Source organism: Rana temporaria, chromosome 9 (genome assembly GCF_905171775.1).
Source record: "Rana temporaria chromosome 9, aRanTem1.1, whole genome shotgun sequence".
Lineage (NCBI taxonomy): Eukaryota > Metazoa > Chordata > Amphibia > Anura > Ranidae > Rana > Rana temporaria.
In genome coordinates this window covers 137,604,774-137,623,850 of record NC_053497.1, presented here as the reverse complement: position 1 = coordinate 137,623,850, position 19,077 = coordinate 137,604,774, and the positions used below count along the sequence as shown (strand labels likewise).

The following is a 19,077-nucleotide window of genomic DNA, read 5'->3' as shown; positions in this document are numbered from 1 at the left end:
ATATTAATCGTCAGAATATAGACCCAAGAAGTACTACAATTTTACTTCCACAATGTTACAGTAGTGTAGGTATACTCAAATTAAGAGAAATACATAAAGGAACAATGATGATACATATGGGGTGTATGGTCTTGAACAGGGATCCAATATGCAGGATTTTTATTCTTGCTCTACATGTTTCGCGTAATGAAACGCTTCCTCAGGAGCATGGAGGTAAGCAGGTCGTGTTTGTAACCAAAAACACAGTCTGCTGGTAAGCAGGAAAATGTGAGGTTCCTTCCAGGCAGTTCTGACTTTGGACGCCACAAGTATCAGACTGGTGTGACACACCAGTTCATGGGCTGGACAGAAAAATCTGTCCAAACGTAAGCCCAAACAGTAAAACAGCCAGACTCTTCGGGTATGGCTGGTGGATGGGAAATTAAGGGGGAGTCCTGGGGGGAGCCTCTCCTGTGTGCAGCACACAGGAGAGGCTCCCCCCAGGACTCCCACTTAATTTGCCGTCCACCAGCCATACCCGAAGAGTCTGGCTGCTTTACTGTTTGGGCTTTTTTATTATGACTTAAAACTTTTCTGGTGTTTTGGGTCAGATATACACTGCCAGTGTGCCAGTATCCAGGTCCTTGTTCATTACCAAACACGACCTGCTTACCTCCATGCTCCTGATTAAGCGTTTCATTACGCAAAGAATAAAAATCCTGCATATTGGATCCCTGTTCAAGACTATACACCCCATATGTATCATCATTGTTCCTTTGTTATGTATTTCTCTTAATTTGAGTATACCTACACTACTGAAACATTGTGGAAGTGAAATTTTAGTACTTGTCGGGGCTATATTCTGACGATTAATATATTGTGACCCATGAATGTATATTCTTTTATATATTTTTCTATAAATAAATACCTACAGATTTTTATAGTTAATACCTGTATGCCGTTGAAAGTCCAAGTGTCTAGTTTAAAATTAGTATTCATTTTCAAACATACCGGGAAGTTGGCACATGCATCCACAGTGTCACCCTGTCAGAATGTATGTATAAGCAAGAATTTTTCAACAATAAAAAAATGGATGGAATTGGGATACAAAAGGAATCCTTTTTATATATCTGGAGTCCTACTATTAGATGAACATGTTCTCTTTTAACCAATGCTACTGAAAAGCTCCTTCTGATTAATTTAATCTCTATTTAATGTAATCTATCTCTCCAACATTGTGGATCCCTGACTATTCTTTTAACTCTAGTTAGTTGGCTCCTTGGGATAGAATTAAATACTCCCCTGGGGGTGAAAAATACTATAATGTCATTTTAAAAAAATGTGACGTTTTCTGGATTAATTTTCTTAATACTGTTGCCCCAAAGGGATTAAATACGGATCTAGATTTAGATCTATTTGATTAAGATAGTTAATTCTCTTGAAAATTATTATATTTGGATGTTTAGGTTGTGATATACTCATATATATATATATATATATATTTATTTTTTCTTGATAGTATAACAAAGTAAAGGTTCCTGGTTGAATAATGAAAGGAATACCTGTTTGGTTAACCATTTCTGTATGAGTGGTTTTGAAAAACAAATCAAAGAAGAAATGCAATTATACTAATGAGTCATTAACCACGTAATTGATTCCATATGTGATGATTTGTAAATGTTTAACCACCTGCCGACCAGCCGCCGTTGTTATACGACGGCAGGTCGGCACGTTCCCACAAATCGCTGTAGGTGTACGGCGGCTCCTATAAGGAGCCATAGCAGGCGCCTTCTGTATAACAGGGGTCCCGATGCGCGTGGCCGCAATGTCTGCCGGCCACCCACAATCGCGGTAACGAGAGCCAGAATGGGGATCTGTCAATGTAAACAGACAGATAGATCCTAGTGATCAGGATCAGCCATCTCTCTCCTCCTCCCGTCAGCCCAGCCCCCATACAGCCATTAGCTTGCGCTGCTGTCAATCACATCCAATGATGCGGTGCGCTAGGGGCGGGGCCAAGTGATACAGTTGGCGGCTATATCACGGGAGCGCACCCGCAAGCTAACCCCCTTGGGAGAGATCTTCCCATTGAGGGGGTTAGCACTTGCGGGGAGGAGCCGAGACAGCCGCCGAGGGACCCCAGAAGACGAGGTTCGGGGGCCACTCTGTGCAAAACAAACTGCACAGTGGAGGTAAGTATGACATGTTTGTTATTTTTTTTTAAACTGAAGCCATACAACCCCTTTAAGGCAGTGCTGGAAAATAATGATGGCCACACAAAATATTGACACTTTGGGCCATATTTGGACATTTTTACTTAGAGTCGGTTTACACTGGGGCGACTTGGGATCCGACTTGAAGTTGTCTCAAGTCGTCCTAAGTCGCGCTGTCCAGAAAAGCAATGTAAGTGAATGGGAGCGGTGTTAATACACACTTCTTAAGTCGCTCCGACTTCAGAAGAAGTTCCTGTACTACTTCAATCTGACTTCTAGGCGATTTGTACCCATTGATTTCAATGGAAGTCGCTTCCAAGTCTGATGCTACTTTCCAGGAAGATAACATACATTTCTCAGGCAAACCCTTCCCTCCCCCTCCCTCTCCCAGAGCTGATGGTTGTTTTATTGGCCACTGGAATGTCTCCTGTCCTGGAGACGACTTCAAGTCGTGTTGTAAATCTCCCCAGATCGCCCTGTGGTTCATGCTCAAGTCGTGTCGGAGTCGCTTCTGAAAGTCGTGCTGGAAGTCGTGTCGCCCTAGTGTGAACCGACTCTGTACTTTGTTGCCAGCAGTTTAGACATTAATGACTGTGTGTTGAGTAGTTTTGAGGGAACAGCAAATTTACACTGTTATACAAGCTGTACACCCACTACTTTACATTGTAACAAAGTGTCATTTCTTCAGTGTTGTCACATGAAAAAATCTAATAAAATATTTTCAAAAATGTGAGGGGTGTACTCACTTTTTGTGAGATACTGTATGTGTGTGTGTGTATATATATATATATATATATATATATATATATATATATATATATATATATATATATATATATATATATATATATATATATATATATATATATACACACATATATATATATATATATATATATATATATATATATATATATATATATATATATATATATATATATATATATATATATATATATATATATATATATATATATATATATATATATATATACACACACACACACACACACACACACACACACACACACACACACACACACACACACACACACACACACACACTGACCAGTATGAAAGATTGAGAGTGATCACACCAAATTTAACACACCTGCCCCCCATTCACTCCTGAGACCTTGTAACACTAACGAGTCACATCACACAAAAATGGGAGGGGTGTACTCACTTTTGTTAGATACTGTATATAGACATACACATACCCTTTATAGTACAGAGCATACATTTACTTACTTTGTTCTCATCAAAAACATTAAAGACAAATGTGGCAAATTTCGTTGGGTCTCCAAAGGGAAAGAACTGTTTGTAGATCTTCTGGAAACCAGCAGCATCCAACTGGCCACTGGGACAATCTTTGATGAAGCCTTTATACCTGCAGAAAGAAAATTGGTCCATTACAGAAGCTCAGAAAAAGACACTAAGACAAGCTTTTCCCAACAGACCTATCACATATGGCTAGGAGACTATGGACTTACATAAAGAATATGGGTTATAATCGGGACAACCTGGGTGGTAAATGAAGGCTTACAGGGTAAAAGGGCAAAAGATGACTGAAAAAAGTTAAAGTATGCTTTCAAGCTGGAACACACTTGAAATGATTACTGTATTTATTGGCGTATAACACTCACTTTTTCACCCTGCAAATCGGTTTAAAATAGTGTGTGCGTGTTATACGGCGATACTGTAATTTGGGCTGCCTCGGAGAGAATGGGGAGGGGGTGAGAAGAGCGCTGTCAGATTACATACAGCGAGAAGCTCCTGTTTACTCAGCGGCCTCTGTAAAAGGAAGTTCCGTCTCCTGGGCTGGCATTGGACCAGTGTTCTGTCGATCATAGAAGCCGGTCCAGGAGTCGGGACTTTGTATTAAAGAAGCCGCTGAGTAAACAGGAGATTCTTGCTGTATGTGACGGCGCTCATCCCGCCCCCTCCCTGATTGATCAGGCTGCATTCATGGCAAGGGGGAGGCTGCAGATGGGAATTGACCCTTATTTTGCTTTAAAGTTCTTTATTTAAAATTGAAGGTTTTTTCCTGACACTTCCCTTTTAAAATTAAGGTGTGTGTTATACGCCTGTGCGTGTTATATGCCGATTAAATACGGTATATTGTATTGTATATTAAAGTGGTTGTAAACCTTTGTGTTTTTTCACCTTAAAGGGGTTGTAAAGGTTCGTCTTTTATTTTCTAAATAGGGTCCTTTAATCTTGTGCATTGTTGGTTCACTTACCTTTTCCTTCCATTTCCCTTCTAAATGTTATTTTTTCTTTGTTTGAATTTCTCACCTCCTGTTTCTTCTCAGTAAGCTTGCCCCCATCATCCAAGCGGTGGAAAGTCATTTAGAACAGCTTACTGAACACCTTACTGGAGGAGGAACAGGAAGTGAGAAATTCAGACAAAGAAAACAAAGAAAAAAAACATTTAGAAGGGAAATCGGAGGAAAGGGTAAGTGAACCAACAATGCACTAGCTTAACCAGTTCCCTACCGAGCCATAATAATATGACGTCAGCAGGAACGGTCTGTCCTTCAGAGTGGACATCATATGACGTCCTGTGCACCCCAGCCGCGCGGCAAAGCTTGCGACCCGGTGTGCGTGCCCGTCGGTCGCGATGTCCGCCGGGCACCCGCGATTGCCGGCAATCACGGCAGGAGTGTGGATCTGTGTGTGTAAACACACATATCCACCTCCTGTCAGAGGTAAGGAGACCGATGTGTGTTCCCAGAACAGAGGAACACAGATCAGTCTCCTCCCCTTGTGAGTCCCCACCCCCTACAGTTAGAAATGACTCCCAGGGAACATATTAACCCCTTCAGCGCCCCCTGGTGTTGACCCCTTCCCTGCCAGTCACATTTACATAATAATCAGTGCAGTTTTATAACACTAATCGCTGTATAAATGTGAATGGTCCCAAAAATGTGTCAAAAGTGTCCGATGTGTCCACCGCAATGTCACGGTCACAATAAAAATCGCAGATCGCCGCCATTCCTAGTAAAAAAAATAATAATAAATAAAAATGCCATAAATCTATTCCCTATTTTGTAGACACTATAACTTTTGCGCAAACCAATCAATATACGCTTATTGCGATTTTTTTTTTTATACCAAAAATATGTAGAAGAATACGTATCTAAACGTCTAAACTGAGGAAAATTATTATTATTTTTTTTTTTTTAAATGTTGATATTTATTAAATCAAAAAGTAAAAAATATGGTGTTTTTTCAAAATTGTTGCTCTTCTTTTGTTTATAGCGCAAAAAATAAAAACCGCAGAGATGATCAAATACCACCAAACGAAAGCTCTATTTGTGGGGGGGGAAACAAAGATTTCATTTGGGTACAGTGTTGCATGACCGTGCAATTGTCATTCAAAGTGCAACAGCGATGAAAACTATAAATTGGTCTGTGCAGGAAGGGGGTGAAATGCCCTGTATGGAAGGGGTTAAAGCAGGGGTCTCAAACTCAAATTACTTGAGGGCCACAAGACAAGTTTTCATATGCCATGGGGGGCCGCATGCAAACTTTCAAACTTCAAAAACAACAGTACTGGTGTCAGCGAACACATTATTAACCCCCAGCACTGGTGTCAGCGAGCGCATTATTACCACCAGCACTGGTGTAAGTCAGGGTTTGACAAATTTGCTTGGAATCTAGGAGCCAGCTAAAAAAGTTAGGAGCCAGAAAACGCACCCCGTCCCGACGAGCTTGCACGCAGAAGCGAGCACATAAGTGAGCAGCGCCCGCATATGTAAACGGTGTTCAAACCACACATGTGAGGTATCGCCGCGATTGGTAGAGCGAGAGCAATAATTCTAGCTCCTCTGTAACTTAAAACATGCAACCTGTAGATTTTTTTAAACGTCGTCTATGAAGATTTTAAAGGGTAAAAGTTTGTCGCCATTCCACAAGCGGACACAATTTTGAAGCGTGACATGTTGGGTATGAATTTACTCGGCGTAACATTATCTTTCATAATATTAAAAAAAATGGGCATAACTTTACTGTTGTCTTATTTTTTAATTAAAAAAAGTGTAATTTTTTCCCAAAAAAGTGCGCTTGTAAGACCGCTGCGCAAATACGACGTAACAGAAAGTATTGCAACGATCGCTATTTTATTCTCTACTGTGTTAGGATAAAAAATATATATAATGTTTGGGGGTTCTAATTAGAGGGAAGAATATGGCGGTGAAAATAGTGTAAAATGACATTAGAATTGCTGTTTAACTTGTAATGCTTAACTTGTAATACCAACGGCCACCACCAGATGGCGCCAGCTCACATCTGGTGGTAATAACTTGTAATACCAACGGCTCACCACCAGATGGCGCCCTCACTTCCACCATGCCTGCGGGCCATTTATAACTGGTCCGCGGGCCGCAAATGGCCCGCGGGCCGGTACTTTGAGACCACTGGGTTAAAGGAACCTATTTATAAACTAAAAAACGAACCTTTACAACCCCTTTAATGCATCCTATGCATTAAGGTGAAAAAACACCTTGTACTCTCCGGCCCCCCCGTGCCCCCGTTTTACTTACCTAAGCCCCGAACTTCAGTGGACTCGTTCCCACGCTGCTTTCCAAACGGCTCGTCGGCTGTTCATTGGTTAGATTGATAAGAGCGCAGCCATTGGCTCCCGCTGCTGTCAATCAAATCAATGACGCGGAGGGCGGGGCAGAGTCATACACTTGGCAGCTATGGCCTCCAAGTGCATCACACAAGAGCGCGGCCGAAAGGTAACCCCCTCGGGAGATGACAATTATTGATTTTAATGGCCTTTATGGTCAACCAATTGCCAGCCAGAGAAACTTGTCAAATGTAAAATACATTCAGGAATCTTTGCTCGACCGGCTAGTGGGGAATAAAAACAGGTGGCTGAGCTGCTTTTACCACCTCAAATTCCCAAATTCTAACATTACAGCCTGACAGGGCTGTATACATGCCACTACAATGCTTTGTAATTGTAAAAAATAAATAAAAAATTAGGCGGCAGTAGCACCTTGTTATCACCTGTAATGCCCCGTACACACGATTGGATTTTCCGTCGGAAAAACTTTGGATGTTTTTTCCGACGGAATTCCGCTCAAGCTTGGCTTGCATACACACGGTCACACAAAAGTTCTCTAAACTTTCGTCAGTCAAGAGCGCGTGACGTACAACACTACGACGAGCCGAGAAAAAGGCAGTGCTTCCGAGCTTGCATCAGAATTTTGCGCGTCGGAATTGCTACATACGATCGGATTTTCCGATAGGATTTTTTTCTGTCTGAAAATTTGAAAACCAGCTCTCAATCTTTTGTTGGCGGAAATTAAAACGAGTGTACACACGGTCTGAATTTCCGTTCAAAAGCTCACATCAGACTTTTGCTGTCGGAATTTCCAATCGTGTGTACGGTTAGTACACATTACGACATTAGTCACTGCTATACCACCCTCTGAAAAGCAATTCACCACAGATCACTTACCCACAGATGGGTCTTTTTTTTTATAGGGCATTTGGGGAAGCGTATTTAATGTTTATTAAATGCTTATCAACCACATCTATTACCATGCATTAAAGAGAACGTAAACCCCTGCGACTTTTCACCTTAAAGTACTCATGCATTACTGTGAAAAAACTTTTGTAGTGCACCAGCCCCCTAGAGGCCCCCTTTTACATACTCAAGCTCAATCATTCCTGCACTGGGGACGTGCACACCCGCTCCAGTTGGTGTCTTGGGTCCTGATTGGATAGATTGATAGCAGCACAGCTATTGGCTCCCACTGCTGTCAATCAAATCCAATGATGCGGAAGTCGAGTCCTGCTGTCTGTGTCGGGTACCCCAAGGGAGAGTGCTTCTCCGACGGGGCACTTGAGAAGTGGAGAAGCCAGGAGCGCCACTGAAGAGAAGGATTGGGGCCACTCTGTGCAAAACCAACTGCACAGAGGAGGTAAGTATAACATGTTTGTTTTAAAAAAAAAAAATTACCGTTTAGACCCCTTTCACACTGGGCATTATTCAGGCACTTTAGCGATAAAAAAAGTGCCTGTAAAGCGCCTGAAAGAAGCCTCATCTGCAATCCCAATGTGAAAGCCCGAGTGCTTTCACGCTAAGGCGCTGCACTGGCAGGGAGTCAAAAAAAAGTCCTGCAAGCAGCTTCTTTGCAGTGCTTTAGGAGCGTTGAATACACCGCTCCTAAACCGCCCCTTGCCAATGAGGCACTTTTTTTATGCCTAAGCGCCTGAAAAACGCCCCAGTGTTAAAGGGGCCTTAGTGGAGCTTTACCGGCGTTTTTCGGGCGCTGGCAGTGTCAAAGGGCTCTGAAAGCACTCGGGCTTTCACATTGGCATTGCAGATGAGGCTTCTTTCAGGCGCTTTACTGGCGCTTTTTTTTAACGCCAAAGCACCTGAAAAATGCCCCAGTATGAAAGGGGTCTTACATATCCTTGCGTTTGACAAGCGTCAGTATTTTGAGCAAGTGTGAACAAGCTCTAATATAGTCTGGTCATGCATGTCCTTGCCTCCAGCCTGTGATTGGCTCAGCCCTCTGGTCACTGTGTTCTCTCCTCCAATCTGCATGTCCCTTGTCAGTAGCTGTGCATGTAGTAGAGCCCATCTGGCCTCTATAGGCCCGGGGAAGCTAAAACTAAGCCAAATCAGGTACTTACACTAAATTGCATAAAAAAACACATTACATTTTTTAATGAATATGGTATATACCTTCATTGTTTTGTATTTTGTAAATGCTTTTAAGGATAATGGAGGACTTCAGCTGCACCCAGCAAAGTCGGAGCGTTTCATTGTTAACTGTAGTTAAGCGATTCATTCATGTATAGCCAAAAACTGCCTTTAATTAAGCAGGCACAGCAGCAATTAATGACTAGATTTTTTTTTGTAATGTGAACTCCATCAATCATGTCAGCTTTCATTGCAAAGGTGCACTTGAACAGCGACCTCTGGATTTCAGCTGGCTGCGGATGGTCCACATCTCCTCTGCAGTTATTATAAATCAGAACCAGTAACGGGGTTTATTGCACCTCCTAATGAATATTGTTACCACCATCCCCATTTTAGGATAGTATTAAACACAAGTCATAGTGTCAACCTCTAGCCCTTGTTTGTTATTGGTTTAAATGTTCATTGCCAGCCCCCCAGAGATGAGGCCACTGCCTCCCGATGCCCCCAAGTCCTGCTAAGATTATTACATAGCTTCTTCCTCCATGCAAGCTTGGCTTTATGAGACTTGCCTTTCCCCTTCCAAATGCTAATTAAATGTGAATCTGGATCACTCCCAATTTCACCCCAATTAACACAAAAGCTTGTGTACACGTTCCAAGAGAAAGCGAAAAATACATACAAGGTCTGCCAGAGCTGGGAGAATGCTCTCTATGTGGGCGTACAGCAGTCTGTCCGTCTGTGGCTTTGTTTGGATCAGCCTGTGCAGTTCTTGTAAGAGTATACCTTATATCGTATATAATATATATAATAATCAGATTGTTTGTAAATGGATGGGATGCCTCTAGGGTATAATATACTAGCCTGCCGATTGTCTGTATCTACACAGGCTTTTGGATTTGTAGTAGATACAAGACTGCGGACGCACACAGAACTAGTAATATTGTATACATGGAGAGTAATGTTTAAATGAACTGTAACTTGATGGATTTCAGTTTAACCATGCCTGGTATAAATATACAAAGCTAAGCATTTTTTCCTAAACTTCAATTTTTCTATAAATTTTTTAGGGCTGCACACACATTTTCACTTGGCCTCACTCACAGGTGGTGGGGCCTGCTGACTGTCAATGCTGGAGCCACCAGGTGCCCATGGAAGCAGTGCTGGGACAAGGTCGCCCAGGGCAAAGATGCCAAACTGCGCCCCGGCCTCCCCATCTCTTGGGGTCAGGGTGCCCCCATCTGCAGGCAGCCCATGGGAGCAGTGCTGGGACAAGGTTGTCCAGCGCCCAGGGCAAAGATGCCAAACTGCGCCCCCCTTTCCCTTAGGGTTAAGGTCAGGGTGCCCCCATCCCTGGTAAACCATTGCACCCTCCAATTGTCCCAGCCCTTCATGGGAGTGTATGAGGATGCAATGGCTCCACAGGCACAGCCGCTCATCCTAAACTAACCGGTTAAGAACTGGCTCCTGTACATATACGTCGGCAGAATGGCACCACCGACAGGCAAGTCGACATATATTTACAACAGTTTGAATTTGCCATCATGCGCACGTGTGCTGCAGGCGGCGCGCGCACTCGCCTGCCGCGAGCTCCGTGACTGTGCCCATGCGATCTGCGGACTCGATGTCCGCCGGTGTCCCGTGATAAGGTCACAGAGCTGAAGAACGGGGAGATGCCAGTATAAACACAGCTTTTACCCGTTCTGCCTAGTGACATGTCACTGATGTCTGCTCCCTCTCATCGGGAGCAGTGATCAGTGACATGTCACTCGTAGCCACGCCTCCTAACAGTTAGAATCATTCCCTAGGACACACTTAACCTCTTCCTAGCCCCCTAGTGGTTAACCCCTTCACTGCCAGGCACATTTACACAGTAATCAGTGCATTTTTATAGCACTGATCGCTGTATAAATGTGAATGGTCCCAAAATAGCGCCAAAAGTGTCCGATGTGTCCGCCATAATGTCGCAGTCACGATAAAAAAAAAAAATCGCTGATTGACGCCCTTACTAGTAAAAAAAAAAATAATAATAATAATGCCATAAAACTATCCCCTATTTTGTAGACGCTATAACTTTTGCTCAAACCAATCAATAAATGCTCATTGCGATTTTTTTTACCAAAAATATGTAGAAGAATATGTTTCAGCCTAAACTGAGGAAAACATTTTTTTTTATACATTTTTTGAGGATATTTATTAATCGGGAAAAATATTGCTTTTTTCTCAAAATTGTCGCTCTATTTTTGTTTATAGCACAAAAAAAAACGCAGAGGTGATCAAATACCACCAAAAGAAAGTTCTATTTGTGGGATAAAAAGGACGTCAATTTTGTTTGGGAGTCACGTCTCACAACCGCATAATTGTCAGTTAAAGCGACGCAGTGCCGAATCGCAAAAAGTGGCCCGGTCTTTGGCCAGCCAAATGGTCCGGGCTCAAGTGGTTAACAGGCATGCAGGTGCACACTGTCTGCGTTTGGGGCCATTTACCCACACGTCTGTTAAATTAGGAGGATGAGTGTCCCCGTGCAGTCGCTGCGTCTCAAAACTCTTACAAGGGCTGCCTGCGTGCAACACCTGGCAGCTTAAGCCGCATAAATACATGGCCCATTCATAGTCTACGATGCCTCAGCACCCTTGTTATTTTCGCCTTCCTTTCATTGCACTGCTTGACACACACAGTAAAGTACAACACGAGTTTTAGTTAGAAAAAAAATCACTTCTAGTAAACACTATTGTAGTTTCTTATGTGATGCTGTTTTGTAGAGACAGGCCCTTATATAGTGCTGACAATTCACACAGTAGTTTATATATTGTACATTCAGCTGGTACAACATACGCTCTGAGCCTCCGACTTTGGGAGCACATGCCGCATCACGTGTATAAATCAATGGTTCCCTATAAGAGAGGTCCTAACTGGTCCGACACAAATCGGTCCGACTAAGGAAAAGGTTCCTGCACTACTTTGGTCCTACTTCAGCCCATTGCATATCACTGAAGTCGGTTCAAAGTCAGATCATCATCTGAACTGATCTGACTTTGGTATGCGACTTGTGCTCTGAGGATCTTGAAGGGTAACTCCATGCCAAAAAAAGCGGCATAGGGTCGGTATGGATCTTGAGGGGAAATCCCACGGCAAAAAAAAAAGAAGGGGGATGGCCACGCCCCATGGCTATATAAGTGATGACACACAGCAGGAGCTAGTGTCGGGAGAAGATCTGGAAGAAGAACTAAAATGATCAGTCTAGAATTTTAATGGTAGATTTATTTTAACAGTAAGAGACAGAATAACAACAAAAACATCCAGAAAACACATTTGAAAAAAAAGTTATAAAATTGATTTGCATTTTAATGGAGTGAAATACGTATTTGATCCCTTCCCAAAACATGACTTAGTAATTGGTAGCAAAAACCTTGCTTTGGCAATCACACAGAGGTCAGACGTCTCTTGTAGCTGGCCACCACCAGGTTTGCACACAGGAGGGATTTTGTCCCACTCTTCTTTACAGATCCTCACCAAGTCATTAAGGTTTTCGAGGCTGACATTTGGTTACTGGAGTCTTCAGCTCGCTTCACATATTTTCTATGGGATGAAGGTCTGGAGACTGGTTAGTCCACTCCAGGACCTTAATTTGCTTCTTCTTGGGCCACTCCTTTGTTGTCTTGGCTGTGTGTTTTGGGTCATTGTCATACTGGAAGACCCATCCACGATGCATCTGAAGTGTTCTGGCTAAGGGAAGAAGGTCCTCATCCAAGAGTTTACAACACAAGGCCCGTCTATTGGCCCCTCGATGCCGAAAAGTCAGAAAAACACCCCCAAAGCATAATGTTTCCACCTCAATGTTTGACCGTGGGCATGTGTTCTTGGGGTCATAGGCAGCATTCCTCCACCTCCATACACGGCAAGTTGAGTTGATGCCGAAGAGCTTGATTTTGGTCTCATCTGGCCACAACACTTTCACCCAGTTTGTCTCTGAATCATTCAGATGTTTATTAGCAAACTTCAGACAGACCTGTACATGTGTTTTCTTGAGCAGGGGGACCTTGCACGTGCTGCAGGATTTCAGTCCTTTATGGTTTAGTGTGTTACCACATGGTACAGATGGGCTGTTTATAACATCCTTGGACAGCTCTTTGGTCTTGGCCTTGGTAAAGAGATTGGAATTTGATTGATTGCTTCTGTGGACAGGTGTCTATTATACATGTAACAAGCTGAGAGTAGGAGCACTCTCTTCAAGCACACCAGGACTCTTCCTAGAGGGGGCCGCCTGGGCAAACTGAGGGATCAGGGGACAAGGGCCTTAGGAAGGTGACTAAGAAACCGATGGTACCTCTGACAGAGCTACAACGTTTCTCTGTGGAGAGAGGAGAACCTTCCAGAAGAAAAACCATCTCTGCAAGCCAGGATTTCCCATCTAACATCAGTGCATGATCTCACAAAATGCGATTTTGGAAGAATGGTCAAACACTTCTATAGACACACTCCTAAACCTTGCGAACAGCGTAAAGCTGTTTAAGCTGCAAAGGGTGGGCCAACTCAATATTGAACCCTATGGACTAAGACTGGGACGTCGTTCATGTAAAGGCAGGTGTCCCAATACTTTTGTTAATATAGGGTGTGTATATATATATATATATATATATATATATATACACACATATATACACACACACATATATATATATCTATATATTAATGTGTTTGCAAAAGAGACATACACATGGATTGTTATAGAATACAGACAACGGGTCGTGGTATGGACATGGCCGAGTGAAGACATGTGCTGACAGAGCTGTCCACCCCGGCTTATTCTACTCGGATCTCCCCAGTATGTACTTGGCAAGAAAGCAGACGCCACAACAGGGAAGTGAAATCCAACGTTTTTTCTCGCACACACCAGAGGCCTCTCCTGCTGCCAAAATGGCAGACCTGGATCCTCTTGCCCATGAGGCACTGCTATCTCGGGATCCCTCGGCTTCCCCCAATGCCTTCAGTCAGGTCAGTGACCTTCTCGGACACTCCGGCAATATTTCGCTCTGACCCTCAGGGCTCTCAACACCAGCCACTCACTTTAAGAGCAGATGCAGAACTGCGGGTTCCATTACGAGGAAAGACATTGAAACTCTCATTTGCAGACTAGAAGCCATCCACCATAAAAATCTGGACATGGTCGAAAGATACTTTAAGGCAGTCATCCCATGGCACCCCAGCGGTAGCCCTACAACTACAATTGGAGGAACACGAAGACCGGAGTAGGCAATATAACCTGCGGCTTTGAGGCCTTCCGGAAGCCACGGGACTGGAAGACCTGGCAGACTCTGCCCTTGCCATCTTCTGCAAGATGGCAGGATTTGCATACCCAGCCAACCTGACATTTGATTGCATCCACAGGGCCTTGGGTCCCTTCTCCTCAGATCCGGAAAGGCAGCGGGACTAGATCTGTTATGTGCACCACCAAAATCTTACCTGATCTCTCCAGAGCGACCCTACAACGAAGAGCGGTGCTGGAGATGGCCCAACAGTCAGGGATTACATACCGTTGGGGTTTTCCTCTCTCTGCAACATTCTGGAGAGAGCAAAGATTCAAACACTCTGTACACCGGCGGATCTTCCTGCTCTATTTGACTTCATGGAAGTCGATCCTATCCCGGTGCCAGACTGGCTTCAACTCCTACCGCGACCTACCGGCCAATCCAATCCTCCCAGTCCCCCTAGAAATCTCTCACCTAGACCACAGAGAAACCGGTGCCACTCCCGTGTTGCATCGCCAGAGGATTCCCAGGAGACCTAAAGCTCATTCCTAGGAGAACACTGCTTTTCTCACTGCAAAGTTTCCCTACATTGGGTTACTTTTCTCGGTCTAAGCTGTGGATAATTACTCCCATCATATCCCTGGCTTTTGGAATCGTTTTCCCTACTTGGTGTCCCGGATGTTGCAAGAGCATGTACACTCTGCTCCTCCTCTAAGGTATTGTACTATTTACTGCAGGAGATTGCCCAGCAGACAATAAGGCTCCGCCGTGGGACTGGCTCTCATTGTCTTGTTGATCCCATTTCTTCCAAGGAAGGCAGCGGACCGAATCCCATTGCACTGTGCTTCTAAGGTAATTTTATCCCAAACCATAACTGATGCCTGATGCCTGTCATAATATTGGGATGGTGGTGCTGCTCTTGAACACTTTCGAAATATATGGGCTATAATCCTTATGGGATGTTCATGTGTACCTATGATTGCAGTATCTATATGTATATAGCACCTGGTCGGATGCTGGGTGGGGGTCATTTTTGTTTTGTTTTATGTCTGTGCGATCGCGCCCCCCATTTTCTAGAAGGCAACCATTGGCCTTCCCTCCAATCCCTGATGTGTGAGAATGGTCTTTTCCAGCTCCCTTTTTGAAGCGTGATACAGCTACATCACTTTCTACACTCTCTAGCAAATCCCATCTGATTTAATCGGACCTTGACAACCTTTGAAGAATACTGTATAGAAGACGGAATTCTGCCACTGTTATTGCTTTACTCAATTACAACCACAACTATATTTCCTACAGAAGTTGGAGGCTGACTTAAATCGCTCATTTTCAGTAGTGGAACAAACCGTTCTTAGATTTTCCTTAAAATCATCGATATGTACTAAAACTACAGGAAACTAATTATAAAATCCTGACTAGGTTGTATTATACACCACAATTGTTACACACATACTACCCACCCGACCACCACGGATAGCTGTTGGGGATGCCAAGCAGACAGAGGATCGCTCCTTCATATCTTTTGGTCTTGCCACAAGCTGAAATATTTTTGACGACTGTCAGGAGTATAACGCAAAAATTCACGGACTGTAGTATTCCCAATGATCCGGCCTTCTTTTTACTCCAGGTAACCATGATCCCAGCAAAACTACACAAAAAATCAATAGTGCAACACTTATTGAATGCTGCCAAACTTGCATTCCCCTATTCTGAAAGCAACATGTACCTTCCTCTATTGATACCTGGCTGTGCAAGGTATTGATACCTGGCTGTGCAAGGTAGAAGATATAAAAAAGTTAGAAGTCTTAGTCCTCACAGCACAAAATAAACAGGAAAAGCATTCTAAAATGTGGAGAATATGGAACATGTTAATTTTATCTGATGAAGGGAGTTTCACTATTCAGCTCATCGATGGGTAGGTGATGCAGGTTCGCTTGCACATGCAACTGTTGGAGGTCCATCACCAGCCGGACTGACCCAAACTCCTTTTTCCCACTCCCCTCCCCACCCGCTCTTTCCCCCCATTCCCTTCAAATCTCTTTTTCTCATTTTGGGGTTTTGCCTCACTACCTTTTTCCATATGCTCTTTTTACCAGAACTGTTTTTCTTTTTTCTTTCCACTCTGTCTGTTCTTAGGAACACATATCTACAGGGACCAGGCAGCTCAGAATTTATCTATGCGACGACCTGGCACAGTTTGTCACCCAATGAAACTATTGGTTGTGCCTGTAATATCTCATTCCATGGACTCAATGATTGCACAAGCCTGATGACATTAAGTGGAAATGTAAATGTAGCCGTTTTATGCTATTGTTGTACTTGAGTTTTGCCTTCCCTTTGCTACTAAATTAATAAAACTTTATATCTGAAAAAAAAAAAAAAAAAGTATACAGACAAAATGGCAAAGTAACACAGTGGTCAAATAAATCCCAAAGATAAGTAGATTACCACTTCAATACCGGATGCTTTTAGCCCATTCCTGCCCAGGCCAATATAGTGTGTGTGTGTGTGTGTATGTATATATATATATATATATATATATATATATATATATATATATATATATATATATATATATACTAGGCTTCTATTTAAATGACCATGTGAAGAAGCATTTTTGGGTAGATGGACACAGTCTAACACAAATCTCCTTTGTGTACCGATTCATTTCCCTCCGTACATGTCTTCCATCCAAGCAGCACCAGAAATGTTTCCTTCTTTAGGGCCTGTTCCCAATTGAGCCCAAAGCATAGATTTTTTTTAGGTTCCTTTTCCTTTAAATGTGACGCAAATGTTCCTGGGGGTGAGTAAAACAGGATGCAGTGTGCTACAGGAGTCACATTGAATACATGATTTGTGTATATGGTAACATGGTTGCGTATAGTGTATGTATAAAGCCAGCAGTGGAGATGGGGATTCTGGGAGGAGGCAGAGATCACATGCTATCAGTAAACACAGCTGGGATCCCACAGTCTCCGAGAGACGAGAAATTATCTCTTCAAAGAGGCTTCATTAGAACTTTCTAATGAGATTCCCTTCTCAATTAGCAGAAATTCAGTATGTGGCATTTACATTATGCCAGAAACTGCACGAACAGTGTTTCTATAAGTGGATACTCTGTCTGCACACTGTCGTGTCCTTAAAGAGAACCAGTCATGGCTGGGCTCATGCAAGAATCCAGCTATCCAATCTTAAACTGCTAGAAGAAAGTCAACATTTACTTATGGAAGATTTTTGTTTATCTTCAAGGGGGTATCTATTACTGTAGCAAACATTGACTGCTATGGGGCACAGTGGTTTTGTATATACATAAAAAGGAATATACCATTTAGGAACCTCCAGTGAAAGCAATGTTGTGCTATCAGTTCACATCTTACATTTTATATAGGCTTTTTTTTCTCTTTTAGCCTCCATTTACACTTAAAGGCTATTTTTAACCTTTTTCTTTTCTTTTTCTAAAGTCCTGCTCCCCTGTGTACCAATATAGCATTAATATACAATAATATAAAACAGCTTCCCATTTATTCTACACAGTCTTACCTCACCGTCTTCATAGCAGTTTCAAAAACACTGCTCCAATACTTCTGCCTTACTTCCTGGTCAGACTTTAAGTCAGGGTTTGACAAATTTGCTTGGAATCTAGGAGCCAGCTAAAAAAGTTAGGAGCCAGAAAACGCACCCCGTCCCGATGAGCTTGCGCGCAGAAGCGAACACATACATGAGCAGCGCCCGCATATGTAAACGGTGTTCAAACCACACATGTGAGGTATCGCCGCGATTGGTAGAGCGAGAGCAATAATTCTAGCCCTAGACCTCCTCTGTTACTCAAAACATGCAACCTGTAGATTTTTTTAAACGTCGCCTATGAAGATTTTAAAGGGTAAAAGTTTGTCAGCATTCCACGAGCGGACGCAATTTTGAAGCGTGACATGTTGGGTATAAATTTACTCGGCGTAACATCTTTCTTGTAAGACCGCTGCGCAAATACGGCATGACAGAAAGTATTGCAACGATCGCCATTTTATTCTCTAGGGTGTTAGGATAAAAAATATATATACTGTTTTGGGGTTCTAATTAGAGGGAAGAAGGTGGCAGTGAAAATAGTGAAAAATGACATTAGAATTGCTGTTTAAAGTGGTTGTAAACCCACTATTTGGACTTTTACCTACAGGTAAGCCTATAATAAGGCTTACCTGTAGGTAAGGAGAATATCTCCTAAACCTGCACGGTTCAGGAGATATTCCCCCCGCAATGCGGGCGGCGCATGCGCAGGGGGGAATCCACGGCTGAAGGACCGGCATCCGCCGGACCCTGCCGATTTTAAATCTCCCGCGCGCACGCGCTGGAGCGGCGATACCCGGAAGACACGCCGGAGCAAGATGACATCCTGCTCGGCGTGGACCAGGTAAGTGGTACACACCTCGTTCCGAGGTAAGTATTTCATAATAGGCTAGTATGCGGTGCATACTAGCCTATTATGCCTTTTGCATTGCAGGTTTGGGAAAAAAAAAAAAAAGTTTATGCGGTTTACAACCGCTTTAACTTGTAATGCTTAACTTGTAATACCAACGGCCATCACCAGATGGCGCCAGCTCACACAAGCCCACCTTTCAAGCCAAGTTGCCAGGAGGCTATTTCTAGTCGCCATGGCGACCGGGATTTGTCGAGCCCTGCTTTAAGTCATGACAGAGGAAGGAGTTGACCAGCTGAGGGTAGATGATGCAGTGTGTGCTAATGAGGTCAGCTGGTCAACTCCTTTCTGCTTCATGACCTAAAGTCTGACCAGGAAGTAAGACAGAAGTAATCAAGCCGTGTGTTTAAAGCGGGAGTTCACCCGAATTTTTTTTTTTTACATTCGATTCATGCTCATTTTGTCTAGGGGAATCGGCTATTTTTTTAAAAAACAAAGCAGTACTTACCGGTTTAGAGAGCGATCTTCTCCGCCGCTTCCGGGTATGGTCTACGGGACTGG

The 19,077-nt window shown here is 43.2% G+C and overlaps 1 protein-coding gene across 1 annotated transcript in view; it reads right to left on the bottom strand.

The window, feature by feature from the left end:
- The window catches only part of NCS1 (neuronal calcium sensor 1), a 159,862-nt gene that overhangs the window by 26,617 nt on the left and 114,168 nt on the right, over positions 1-19,077 (bottom strand). Inside the window, exon 3 of the mRNA XM_040324644.1 lies at positions 3,444-3,582. Coding sequence (XP_040180578.1) covers positions 3,444-3,582 — 139 coding nt within the window. The remainder of the gene's footprint in view (positions 1-3,443; positions 3,583-19,077) is intronic.